The 14659-nt window shown below is 32.2% G+C and overlaps 1 protein-coding gene across 1 annotated transcript in view; it reads left to right on the forward strand.

The window, feature by feature from the left end:
• LOC145292051 (dynein axonemal heavy chain 5-like) overlaps positions 1 to 14659 on the forward strand; it is a 579775-nt gene that overhangs the window by 517074 nt on the left and 48042 nt on the right. Inside the window, exons 75-76 of the mRNA XM_080138079.1 lie at positions 7756 to 7895; positions 11926 to 12090. Of these exons, the coding sequence (XP_079994205.1) occupies positions 7756 to 7895; positions 11926 to 12090 (305 nt within the window). The remainder of the gene's footprint in view (positions 1 to 7755; positions 7896 to 11925; positions 12091 to 14659) is intronic.

The raw sequence follows: 14659 nt of genomic DNA on the forward strand, positions 1-14659 counted from the left end.
ATGTTGATGAGGAGCCTCTTAGCTGCTGTGCAAAAATTATAAGTTTTTTGGGCAGAAACAAAGAACATGAAAAGGACCAAGCATAATAAATATCAGTCCTACATGGTGGTTAATTAAGTCACTTGTCATGGGTTATGTTTCCAGTAGTTCTGTAGTCAGGCTCATAGTTTGCTATGGTTATAAATTATGATAAACAGTCAAAGGAATAGAGAAATAAAGAGAGTGGATATACAAGCAATTAAGTTTTATATTCCTTATCTCTACTTCCCTAAGGACTTTTCACACTGACTCTCTAAAAGAATCCATCAAACTAGCAGAAAGCATTTTCACTTTTTATGTTGAGCTGTAATTAGCCCCTATCAAAAAAAAAGTCTAGCCCCCACCTGACAAGAGTAAATGCCTATTAATCAATGAAGTGATTTTTGACAAGTAACGTTTATAATGAACTTTTTTTCACATGGGAGTCACCACTTATCAAGACCCGAGGGCCACTCGAGGATAAGAATTAATGAATATAAGGTGGTAGTTTAGTAATCGTTGATAGTGTAAATTGAGTAAAATCTGAATATTTATGAAGAAGGCTCAACAAGAACTTGTTTACATTGGATTTGATGGCTACCATGTTGTATTCAACCAGGGGGCAAGACAGTGGAACAGTGTTCCATAGGTAGACAGTTCTAGGAAAGAAGCTTTTTTCATGGAATCTGCGTTTAGATTTAGGCAGATAGAGAGTGGGGGAAATCATATATAGTAGTTGTAGCTAGTCGAGTGTTTTTTGTGAAAGTTTGACAATGGGGGGGAGGGACTATGGATTAGAGTTTAGTCGAGCACTTGCCATGAAAATAGTGATAGAGCAGAGACAGGCTTGCAACGTCTCTTCTGTGGGAAAGAAATTGCAGGGAAGAGAAAAGGGCATCATCTACTAGATTTTAAAACTGGCTTTGAACTCTATCAAGGCAAGTGACGATGCACTGTGTAGCTCCTGCCCAGATTTGGTAACAGTACTCCATTTTAGGACATACTTGGCTCTTATATAGATAGAGGATTACATCAGAAATGAGATATCTACTGAAGCAGAGTGATCCAATCATTTTTCCAGCGATCTTGGCAACAGATTTGATGTACATGTTCCATTTCAGATCAGGAATGAAGGTCAGTCCCATAAGCTTGTCAAGACATGGAGCTTCCACGAGATGACAACAGTCATTTCAATTGAGGCATGATGGGGGTTGGAGCGATTATGATGAAAGGAGAGAAGCTGTATTTTCGATGCATGAAAATTAACCAGCCACCTTCTTCCCCATTGCACCACATACTCAAGATCAGAAGAGAGAGAATCAGAAAGATATTGGTCATTGCTAGCCTTTAAAGTGTTGTCATAGATTGTAGAGAAGACCTCGGTCGTGCTTGAATCTCGAGATTCCCATTCGTTGTTTGTGCAAATAGCTGGGTGAATCGGTTTCGATCTTAGCTTAAAATACTTGCTTTGTTAGAAATTAATTCCAACTTAAATTTTCAACTAAGAATTACCTGAGCACTTACTTAAAACAACCAAACAATGCCAAAAATATTGTACATTAATCTCAACACACACACACACACACACACACAATAAATTACACTTCGCTGGTATTCTTCTGTCCTTTCAAAGAATGGTTGTCTCGAAATTTATTTTCTTCTTTTGCTAAGTGTTGGTAATATAAAGAGATGTCATTGAAGCACTACCTTTAGTATTTACAATAGTACTCTTAACTAATAAAAAAAAATGCCTTTTTCTCTAATTATTCATGAAAAATAAGAGATGCACAAAGAAAGCTTTTTATTTATTTTGTCTTATTGCTCAATCTTATATCAAAAGAAATCTACTTATTTCTAACAGTTTCTCATATTGGAGAGCTGTGATACGGTGAAGCTCTCCGTCTGTGAATGAAATATATATGTGTGTGTGTGTGTGTGTGTGTGTGTGTGTGTGTGTGTGTGTGTGTGTGTGTGTGTGTGTGTGTGTAAAAATAAGATAGGAAATGAACTGATAATGAATTATTGATAGTAAATAAACTTTTTTATTTTATATTTGAGAAAATATATATTTTATATAAGTTCAATAACTTCTCAACATAAATCACGCTACCAAATGTTTTCTTTTCCTATTTTTTCATGTCTTCATTTCACCTAAAAAGCTACAAAATTCGATTATAAGATTTATTTTCGCTTTTTAAAAACTGTTTTTTACCCAACTCAAATTAGCCGGCGATAAAACAAAAGTGCATTATTATTGCTTTTTTTGTCTCGTTTTCGACATTATCCGTTTTTCACATTCGTTTGTTTTTATTTTTCAGTTGACTGAAAAACGCAAAACAACAAATTGACAGTCACAATGCGCACTTGAGAATTTAGATCTAAATGAGCCGTTTTGCCACTATTTTGCACTACCCGATATATATATATATATATATATATATATATATATATATATATATATATATATATATATATATATAAGAGTGTAGCCATCAAGAATTGTGGGTTTTTCAGCCTTTTAATATTTTTATACCGCGTTTCAAGCGTTGTTCAGCTCTCTTCTGATATTTTTATATAAAGGTATTTTTAAGTGAAAGTTTGAAATGTTAATTTGGAGAGCATTTTACATCTGATAACATTGAAAATGATCTCCAAATTAACATTTCAAACTTTCACTTAAAAAAACTTTATATAAAAATATCTGAAATATCTGAAGAGAGCTGAACAAGGCTTGAAACGTGTTATGAAAATATTTTAAAATAAAAAATGATAAAAGGCTAAAAAACCCACAATTGTTGATGGCTACACTCTTTTAAATATACATATTTTTCTCTCGTTCGAACTACACAACCATCACTTTAAATATATATATATATATATATATATATATATATGTATATATATATATATATATACATATATATATATATATATATAGAGAGAGAGAGAGAGAAAGAAAGAGAGAGAGATAGAGATAGATAGATAGATAGATAGATAGATAGATAGATAGATAGATAGATAGATAGCTTTACGGACAGATATCGTAATCATCTTACATCGTTTAAACAAGACACTGAAAAAGAAAATAACATTATCGTAACAAAAACAACAGAAGAAATGATAACAATAATAAAGACAATCGCAATGAAGAAAACAACAGAAAAATAACGAAAATAACATGAAAAAACTAAGAAAAACTCAACCACATTAGCAGTATGGGTTAAAGAATTAAATAAAAATAAAATTGAATATAAATTAAGATGGTCCATTGTACATAAAGCGAAAAAATATAAACCAAGCAAATCAAAAAGATGAAACCTTTCCATACCATATACTAATATCAGAAGAAAAAATATTAAACAGACGATAAGATGTAATTCACGGACGCCTGCACAGAAATCGATACTTAATTTCACTAAAAAATAACAACATAGCTGGAAATGTAGAGCGAGTAACATAAAAAAAATGAAAACCATAGATCAATCGACCATGTAAGAATAATGTTAACATAAATAGAGCAACAAAATAGTATAATTAAAAACTGGATAACTACAATGAAAAATAAATAAAATGAAAAAGAAAGAACAATTAAATGAAAAAATGAACAAAAACCAAAACGTATAATAAAAAATGATGTAAGGGAAGTAACTCTAGTAATAAAATATATTTCATGAGAATGATCTCTCCTTGTAAAAAAAGAAATTAACTACTAAATAAGAATTCAGAACCAAACAAAATGAATATTAGAATAAGACTTGATCTAGCTATTGGTCATGTCCTCATGGAAAGGACCTATCTGAGGCATCTCCTTACACCTCAAAGATATCCACTGCAATCTCCATGTTATGTAATCCCATGATGTCCAGAATCTAGTTTTCTCATTCCTGTTGATTCTGTCCTTACTAGGGTCTATGTTCCAATTTTCTCGCTCCTGCTCATTGTTGTTCAGGTACATCATTTCTTGCCCGTTCAGCTTTCCCGTTTCCGCACACATCATCAACCGTTTTTCTCCACTGAACTCAATTGAAAAAGTAGACACAGGTAAAAATATGGCAATTAATGTAATTTCCTCCTATATTTATGGTGCAAATAAATACAGAATCTACTTTACAATTGCCATATTTTTACCTGTGTCTACTTTTTCAATTGTAAGACTGACCAATCTGGTGAACGGAGTAACAATTTTGCTCAATCACTGGCTAAACTCCTCTGCTTCCAAAGACGTAATTCTTGCCTTCATGATTTCAAAGACGTGACATAATCTCTTCCTGCAGTTCTCGGTCATTTCCTCTTGTATTTATGTTGCTACAACCTCTATTCTACAATCATTTGGCTACATTTGTCCTCTCCTCTTTTGCTATTGCCATATTTTTGCATATATCTTCCTTATGTGGAAGACCGATCATCACGATGGTGCTGCTCAAGTATCAGCTAAAATTCCCTGAGTGAATAGTCCTGGACACAGTATTCTTCTGGATTGAAACATATGTGTTCTCTTTAATATTGAATGTTAACCACTGAGCGAAGCTAATCTAGTGAAGTTATGTCCTGAGAATTAACATAATTTTATTTATTTTCAAAAATGCTCGTGCTATGAAGTTGACAAAGTTCTTGCGGAATTTTTAATTTTGATTTCAAATGATGTCGCCCCCTTAAGTAAGACACTCTATCAAAACCCCTATTACTAATGATTACTACAATACTATCTCATTGGTTACTGTACACGCAATAACCCTTATCCCTGAGTGGCCTTCGGACCTTGATAAGTGGTGACCCCCATGTAAAAAAAAAAAATTTTTTTCATTATAATACTTTAACTTTATATATCATTTTAAAGAGTGTTTTTCACTCTATCTAATCGTTTGAATTACAATCGTTTTAAAAAAATTATGTCGTCTTTTCAAAACGTGGAATACAAGATGGAAAAAAGCAAATTCGCACAATTTTCTTATTTCAATTCAAGCTAAGCCGAAAAACTGCTGAAACAACTCGCGATATTATGAAGTGTTTGGCATAGGAATCACTAGTGAATGCATAGCATAATGGTGGTTTAAGAAATTTTGTGGCGGCAACAAGAATCTTGAAGATGATGAGTGTAGTAGTTGGCTATTGGATATTGACAACTATCAATTAAGAGCTTTATAGAACGATTTCCAACCACTTCAGAGAGATTGGAACGACAACCAAAAGAAACGCCGTTACGCTTTTTTTATGCAACAAGAACGATCCATTAATCGACCAGATCCTGGCTTGCGATGAAAAGTGGGTTCTTTACGACAACCAGCAATGCTCAGCTCAGTTGTTAGACGCAGACAAAGCTGCACAACACTTCCTGAAGGTACAGTTTTACCAAAAGAAGGTAATGCTGACTCTTTGGTGGTCTGCGACCAGTCTCATACATTACAGTTTTTTAGATGCAGTCGAAACCATTACGGCGGCAAAGTACTGTCAACAAATGGATGAAATGTATCAGAAACTTCGACAGCAACACTCAGCATTAGTCAACAGAAAAAAAAAAACAATTCTCCTATAGGATAATGCCCGACCCCACATTGCTATACCAACTCTGCAGAAGTTGAACGAATTGGGCTAAAAAAAACTTTGATTCTCCAGACCTTTCACCTACCGACCACCAGTGTTTCAAGCATCTCACCAACTTTCTGCGTGAAAAATGCTTTAAATAACTAAGCGGTATCAAAAACGCCTTCAGCGACTTCATCGCCATCAGAGCTTAAGATAGTTATGTTACTAGCATAAATACACTTGCTTTGCGTTGGTAAAAGTATTAACAGTATGCTGATTCTGATGGTGTTTATTTCGATCAATAAATTTTTGCTTAGCCCAAAATATGTTTATCTGAATTTAAAAGTTTAAAACTGCAAGAACTTTCTTGTCAACATGATATTTAATCTCGTAGAGATGCAAAAATATTTTAGTTTTTATCAAAACTTTCTCTTCATATATATATATATATATATATATATATATATATATATATATATATATATATATAATATGAGCAAACAGTTAATAAAATATGTTAAAAAACAAATTGAAATGAGTTAGAAACATATTTAATCTGAAAAGGAAACACTAGATAAATGGATAGTCCTTAATCCGCGGAGTTTCAAAGAAATACTCTCCTTCTCATCAGAGGGTAGGAATTAGCAAAATGCGGGATCGGATTTTGCATGCAGAAGTATTTGATGAAACAACAAGTAAGTCAAAAATCTTACTTGAAAACAAAATGAGTTAAGCAGAGGGAATATGGTAAAGAAAAAGGTGATTACAAATGAATGGATAGTCTGGTGGAAGATAAAAAATCCAGAAGCAGGCTGCCTGGCTGTAAAATATGCATAAATATTATATTTTAATTCAGGTATATATTTTTATTTATTATCATACAGCCAATTCTCTATTAATAATTATCCAATATATTTATATTATTAAAGTTATCCCTGGACTCTTTCTAAATAGTAGTCATCAGCATGGCTTGATGTGGCAAGGATCGAACCCACAACTACATTGTATGTAGTCTTCTGTTTTATCATTGGGATTGTTTTCTTTTTTTATTAGCGAAATAGCAGCATGGGAACTCTACCATTTTATTCAAATTCTCTTAACTACTTGACAGAGAGTTATATTTTTCACCCTCTTTTATTTATGCATTAAATTTAAATACTTTTTTACGTACATAAAATTATCTATGAATGCGGTTGTTTATAGTCTGGCGTTTAAGTTGAAAACACGTTGTACGGTTTTCATCGCTTTAATATTAAGTTAATTTTGTCATTATTCTTTTATTATTAAATACAAATATACATACATCTATCTATATATATTGAATTATGTATATATATATATAAATAAATATATATATATGTAGATATGTATGTATATATATGTATATATATATATGTATATATATATGTATATGTATATATATATATATATACATATATATATATACATATATATATATATATATATATATATATATATATATATATATATATATTAGTGATGGGATGATTCCGATATTTTTCCCGATTCCGATACACTTACCGATTCTGTACTAAATTTCCGATTCTCATACAATTACCAATTCCAACTCCGATTCTTTATAAATCTCTAAATATTTTACTATATAGTTGTAATATTCCCCTGTTTCTGTAAAAAAAAATACATGTTAAATATGCAGATATTTTCCTAAACGTCAAAATACACTTGTGGAGGATGATTTATATACTTTAGCTTTACTGGTATTAAAAACTCAATAAATATTTATTATTTTATCATTATTACCAACAATGGAAGATTTTGCTTTAAACAAAATCAAATAAAAATGACAATTAAAAGAATCGTTTTGACATCGGAAAATAGGCACCACTTTTTCCGATTCCGATTCCGATTCCGATACCCCCAAATTTGTCGATTTTTCGATTCCTAATTCCGATTAATTGTCCCAACACTCATATATAAGTGTGTGTGTGTGTGTGTGTGTGTGTGTGTGTGTGTGTGTGTGTGATTTATACAATTAACAAATATATAATCATGAGGAGAAGTAAAATCTGATTTGATTAAAAGAAATGATACTCAACAAGGCATATTGAATAAATAAATGAATACATTTAAATTTATTTTAATTTTAGATTTTGAATCGTGTGAAATTGATTTTGGACCTTCAAATTTTCTTGTGACGCACGTGTTAAGAAAGGTTTCGCTTTCTTCTTGCAGAATGTGGTTCCATCTCTATGGGGCAAGGTCAGGAAGTACATGCACGCAGACTCCTGCAGATTTCAATGCAAGAAGGTCGGTGGGTACTTTTGCAGAATTGTCACCTTGGGCTTGACTTTATGGATGAACTCCTTGAATTGGTAAGAATGCGAAATGCAAGAAATGCTTCTTTCTTCTTTTGCAAGGATTCAGATTTGAAAGCATTTTTTTTTTCAACAATCTTGGTAATTATTCTTAAGGTTGTAGTTAGAATAATATCGTTAATGATTTTTTAAATCTAAAGAATTCAGCTGATTAAATAAAAATGTTGCCTATCCGATTTGCAATTGTATCTTAGTGCAATGGAGCTCTGGTGTCTGTCTGTTATCAAAGCTAATTATTAAAACAATCAACTGATTTAATAACAATGTTGTCTATTTATATCTTGGTATATAATTGAATTCTGGTGTTTGTCTGCAACCAAAACTAAATGATATTTTTTAAATATATTGCATCATATTTTCATATGTGTGTGTGTTTTTTTTATTTCAGAAACATTAAAAATTATTATCTTATTTCAATAAAGAGACTGTTATATAGTGGACTGAAAGTCCTGGCTTTGAGCACTGAAGTCGGTGTGTTGTTTGGATAAAACCACACTGATAACTCTTCGAAAGACGAAACATGAGTATGTGCATATTAATATGTAGTGCATTGCTAATGGGATTTATGCATTCGCGTTGTTCGGGAAAGTAAAGGACCCAAAAAAAACTCTTTCTAATACACTCGAACCATATTATTTTTTGAATTTTCATTATTTATTTTGTATAATTGTCAATGCTCTAATTCTCAAGGCACATATAAATAAAAATGCCTTTCCTGGGAAAAGAAACATACATAAAACTTATGTTTCTAAATGTTTGAGATGGGGATTGATTATCTGTATTATTTTGATTATTCGGACTACTGTTCTCATCTTGCGTGTTATTCTCACGTTTCAGCCGATATAATCTCCGACCATTTCCATCATTTTGTTGAATTTGGAAGTTTTTCGGTCAAGTATGAAACTTGTATTTTCAATAGTCAGAATCACTTTTTACAATCAAGCCATCTCGTCGGCATTCTTTTCACTTTGCATGGCACCACAACAAACAGGACTAAATGTGACACATGCACTAAACAGATCTGAGCCGGTATTGCCATCTACATGTGTACTAAATTAGATTTTTTTTTTAATACAAGAAGCGTTCCAAAAGTAATGCTTCCTATTTTTTTTATTTCGCCTGAATGGATCAAAGAGGATTGCAAATTCCATTGTTATGATGACTGAACTTATGCATTCATGACCCAAAAGTTTCAACTCTCTCTTACAGGTATTGACAGTGTAAGACTCTGCGAAAGCAACACCTGTCATGGACATGCGTCAGAAGCAACGATGCATCATTAAGTTCATGGCAAAAGTGCATTGAGAATAGTTGTGACTATGTAGAAAAATATATCCTGAAGCAGAAAACGTCGTTCATTTTAATGGTAACATTCCTGTCTTCGTAGGTCTTCAACTTTTTGAGTAAAAAAAATAAGTCTTGACTTTTAAAACTACCCTAGTATGGTGTTATAAATACATATTAACAAGCAATGTATATATTACTAGCACGATCCGTTTTCTGGCGTTGCTATAGAAATTAGATAAATCAAAGAAACTCCTATTTCCAACCCTGCATCTTACTAGTTTTACTTTATTTACTTTTTATAATAACGAAATGCTTAATTTACAAAGTAAAACGTTGTTTGTTTTTTTTTTCTGTTTAAGGAGATAAATGCGAAACTCATTGTACTCTCAGATGTTTGGAAAAGAGCTTTCTAAATTTAAAAAAAAAACAAAAAACGAACATTTAATTTAGTTGAATATGTTTAAATAAGAGTAATTAAAATGAGCAGAGCGTAAGGAATAAGACTCTAATGTTGCAATGAAAGAATATGTCAAAATAAATTAATAAGACAACAGCTAACTGCTTAATAAAACGAAACGAAGCCGCATTCCCTCTGGATGGGTTAAATCGGCTTCTTCCTTTAAAGGGAGTTTCTAGGGAATATTAAATGTATAAACGGTTCTCAATCGCATGTATATCCTGGTCAGGGGAGATAATTGCATGTAATGTCACTTTTCCGGCTAGGTCATTCGCATATGTGTCATACTGCTGCTGCTGCTGCTGCTGCTGCTATTACAACAAGTGCTAGCGGCTCTGTTACATTACGAGGAGAGTGGTTAAAAGCGAAAAATTAAATAATGAGAACAAAAGCATTCGCTTGATATTGATGCATTAATATTTTTGTTCTTTATTAAAAGCAAAAATAAATAAACTGGCAATCGGTACGTTTTTATTATGGTAAAATCTCGGTTGTTTTATGTTTTTATTTGTGTGATGATGTTCCTTCAAACGCTTTAAGGTGTTTAACAGTAAAACGGTTTTACTTGTAAGTAAAACCATTTTCTTTTGTTATAATAGGCTTTTATTTTAATATAGTGTGTTTTTATTTTTATGGCATGTATTGAAAAGCCAAAGTAGTGTTTCGTATTATTTTCTGTCGCTGTGTCTTAAATTATATATATATATATATATATATATATATATATATATATATATATATATATTTAAATTTTAAATATGTTTGTATTAGAATAGGATATATTCAAATTATATAGAGAAAATGTTTCATTCGAAATAGTTTCTACCTGAAGTAGGCGAATGCGATGAAGATATTCTTGTTTCAGTGATTGTCGGAATTTGTATTCTATTAAATTTTGATAACGTTTTGATAGGACGAGTGAGAATACATACGCATGTACTCTTTATGAGAAAAACACCAATAAAAAATATAAGGAGAAAAACTGTACTTTATATATAAAAAAATGTTCTTTATATATAAGAACATAGAGCAGTAAGAACACATAAATTTTGTGTCATTCTCGGAGGAAATCATCAGGCTATTTATTGAACACTATTCGAGTAAACACTGAATATATATATATATATGCGTATATCTGTATATACTTGAAATAGTAAAAAGTATGTATCTGTGTGTATATATATTTTAATTCATGCAGATTTCGTATTTATTATTATAGATCACATTTTTTTATTGATAATATATTGTGTCCAATATGTAGTAGGACTTCAAAATTAAAAAATAAAATGAATTGGGTACTATACAAAATCGAAACTAAAACACGTTGCTATCCAGCAATAAATAAAGACAAAGAAACGCACATTTCATTTCATACACACATTCTAACATTTCCAACGATTATATTTAATCTAGTCTCAAAATGAGTAAATGGGTTGAGACTATTCTAAACGAGAACAAAAAAGTATTCTCGCGGCATGACGATTTAAAATTTAATGGTTGTAAGTTGTTTTGAGAAGGAGAAACGTTATTATATTTTGCATGCCAACGGCTATTTTATTTCGTTCGAAAAGAGAACAAAAACATCGTTTTTACATTACAAACACTACAACTATACAGGGTGGGCAATAAGTCAAGCACCAAAGAATTAAGTGATGTGAAACTGTAAAATCTGCGGGGCAAAATATATTTTCTTTTCTTTGTGTATAAGATACATCTTTTTTATGATTGTATAAGTGTGTACAGCGTGTTTTTCAGTTTATAGGTTAAGTTTTGTTTTAATAAATAACGTTTATTACTATCAGAATTATTTCAAATCCTTTGGTGCGCGACTTATGGCCCACCCTGTATTTTGAAATAAATGAAACGCTAATGAATATATAAATAACATTGTACGAGTAACCTGCAAGATTAGAACAATTGACCGAATAATCCAAACGATAAAATTATTTCAAAATATTTTTTTTTCTTTTTCAGATGTGAATTACTTTCAAATGGCCGCGATCTTAAAATAAGTAAAGTAGCTCTGTATGCGTTCACGTAGTTAATTTAATTTAATGACAATAACAAAAGAAACGTGTGTAAAAAAAAGAAGAAAATACAGCATAATTAAAAAAAAGAAATCAAAACAATCTGAAATAAAAAGAACTATTCGATAACGCCATATGAATAAAATTTGTAGTAAATAAAATAATAAATATATATGAAATATAAAATAAATGAAATATAAATACCCAAAAACATTTACAATGCTTATTTCTTTTTTTTTTTTCTTTTATAACTTAGGTGACCAATGGCGAAGGTGTCCATGATAATTTCCGGTGTTGGCTAACCACGGAAGAACATCCAAAATTTCCAATCAATCTTTTGCAAGCCTCAATCAAATTTACCAACGAACCACCTCAAGGGATCAAAGCTGGTATGAAAAGGACATATGCTGGCATCACACAAGTATGTCATTTATTTCCAAACTTTATTTGTTACTTCAACGACATATATATATATATATATATATATATATATATATATATATATATATAGAGAGAGAGAGAGAGAGAGAGAGAGAGAGACAGACAGACAGACAGACAGACAGACAGAGACAGACAGACAGACAGACAGATAGAGGCAGAGAGGGAGAGAGAATAAATGACAAAAAAACTATTCCAAAATTCATGATGTTGACCATCTTATAATGTATTCCTTTAATTCAGTTGACTTTTACAATTCGTGGTGGTATCTGTTTCGTAGCGCAAAATCAATCACTTAATTATTATCTCAATCAGTGAATCTATTATGACCTTAACTCATCAGAAGAAATAGCAACAATCATTCCGTCAAAAGGAAATGAAGTGTGTTTTGAAATGATTAAAATCCGAAAATTAGAAGAGAAGCTGCATATACCTTTAATATGTTTTCCTTACGCCATTTTGAATATATATATATATATATATGAACCTGTCTGTGTATCTGTGTGTCTGTGTGTGCACATTTCCCTACGCAATAACTCTGTCAACTTTCAGTTTACAGACTCGAAATTTGATATACAGGGGACTGAGATTTGGGAAAATCTTTGTAATCCGTTTTTGGCCAGAAATTTGGCTGTGAAATAGTCAAAGTTTAACGATTTGACCTTTCAGAATTCTACCAAATTCTTCCGACAATTTTGGGTCTAAACACTTGAAATTTTAGATATAGCTTCCGTGGACATGGCTCTAACTTAATAACTTGATTTGAGCCTAAAACAATAAATGTTAAGGGGTCATAATAGGGGTCAATGTTTTAAAATAATCTGACCTCTGCGGTCTCTACCAAATTACTCAGACACTTTCTGGTCTAAACATTTTTAAATTTTACATAAAAGGTATTCAGATATAAGGCAAGCTTTTAAATCGGTTTGAGTCGAAAATTTGAGCTACCAATAGATAAATGTATCTATGTAAGTTTGCATGTCTGCCTAAAACTTTCAACAGAGGTGACTGATCAATATCAGTCAAGATCAGTATGGTTTTGAAGCTCGACCCTTCAAACGACAAATACCGAAAAATTTGCTAAAAACATTAATTTCTTCACCTTCAACTGGGCACTTTTCAACAGGGAGGAGTCGTTTTTTTCGCCGCTATTTTCGAAAGTCATCCACCCTTTACGATTGCCTAGCCTTAATTTACACCTACGGCAATTTCGGTTTGCCGGTGGTCGTAACAGGAAAGACGTCACGTTTTTTCACGTTATTTTCCTCCTTCACAATACGGGTTCGAGCCTGCCTTCCTACTACCACTTTTTTTTTTTTTTTTTGCTCAATACACACCTCAAAACACCAGGTAACGCCGAGCACCCATGCTGGTTATATAGAAAGGCATTATCGTACATATTCACACGTTTTACTATATACATATGCAGATAAAGTTATGAACAGTACATAGGGCCCGAGCAAAGCCGGGCGAAACTGCTAATATATCTATAAAAGTGAAAGTGTCTGTGTGTGTGTGTCTGTCTGTGTACATTTCCCTACAAAATAACTCGGTCAATTTTCAGTCTACAGACTCGAAATTTGATATGCAGGGTATTAAGATTCGGGAAAATCTTTCTAATCCTCTTTAGGCCAGAAATTTGGCTGTTAAGGGGTCAGAGTTCAACGATTTCACCTTTGAGAATTCTACCAAACTCTTCCGCCAATTTGGAGTCTAATCACTTGAAATTTTAGATATAGGTTTCTTGGAAATGGATCTAACTTAATAACTTGATTTGAGGCCAAAACAATACATCTTAAGGGGTCATAATATGGGTCTAAGTTAAAAAAAAAAAAATTGAAACCTGCGGTCTCTCTCAAATTACTCAGACAATTTCTCGTCTAAATGTTTGAAATTTTACATAAAGGGTATTCAGAGTTTGGGTTGAAAATTGGAGCTACCAATATATAAATGTATGTATGTATGTTTGCATGTCTGCCTAAAACGTTCGACAGAGGCGACGGATTTTCACAAGATCAGGATCGTTTTTAAGCTCGACCTTTCAGACGACAAATACCGAAAAATTGGCTAAAAACATTAATTTCTTCACTCTCAATTAGGCATTTTTCTACAGGGAGGGGTCGCTTTTTTCGGCGATATTGTCGAAAGTCATCCCCTCTTTTCGATTGTCTAGCCTTAATTTAAACTTACGTCATTCCGGTTTGGCGGTGATCATAACAGCAAAGACGTCACGTTTTTCCCATTCTTTTCCTCCTTCGCGATACCGGTTCGAGCCTGCCTTTCTATTACCACTTTTTTTTTTTTTTTTTGCTCAACATACACCTCCAAAGACCCGGGCAACGCCTGGCTGAAATGCTAGTATATCTATATATCTATAAAAGGTAAAGTGCCTGTCTGTCTGTCTGTCTGTCTGTCTATCTGTGTACATTTTCCTACACAATAAATTTTCAGTCTACAGACTCGAAATTTGATATACAGGGTACTGAGATTTGGGAAAATCTTTGTAACTCGTTTTCGGCCAGCAATTTGGCTCTTAAGGGGTCAAACTTCAA

The sequence above is a fragment of the Euprymna scolopes genome, chromosome 13, assembly GCF_053919585.1.
Source record: "Euprymna scolopes isolate OS-2025 chromosome 13, ASM5391958v1, whole genome shotgun sequence".
NCBI lineage: Eukaryota > Metazoa > Mollusca > Cephalopoda > Sepiida > Sepiolidae > Euprymna > Euprymna scolopes.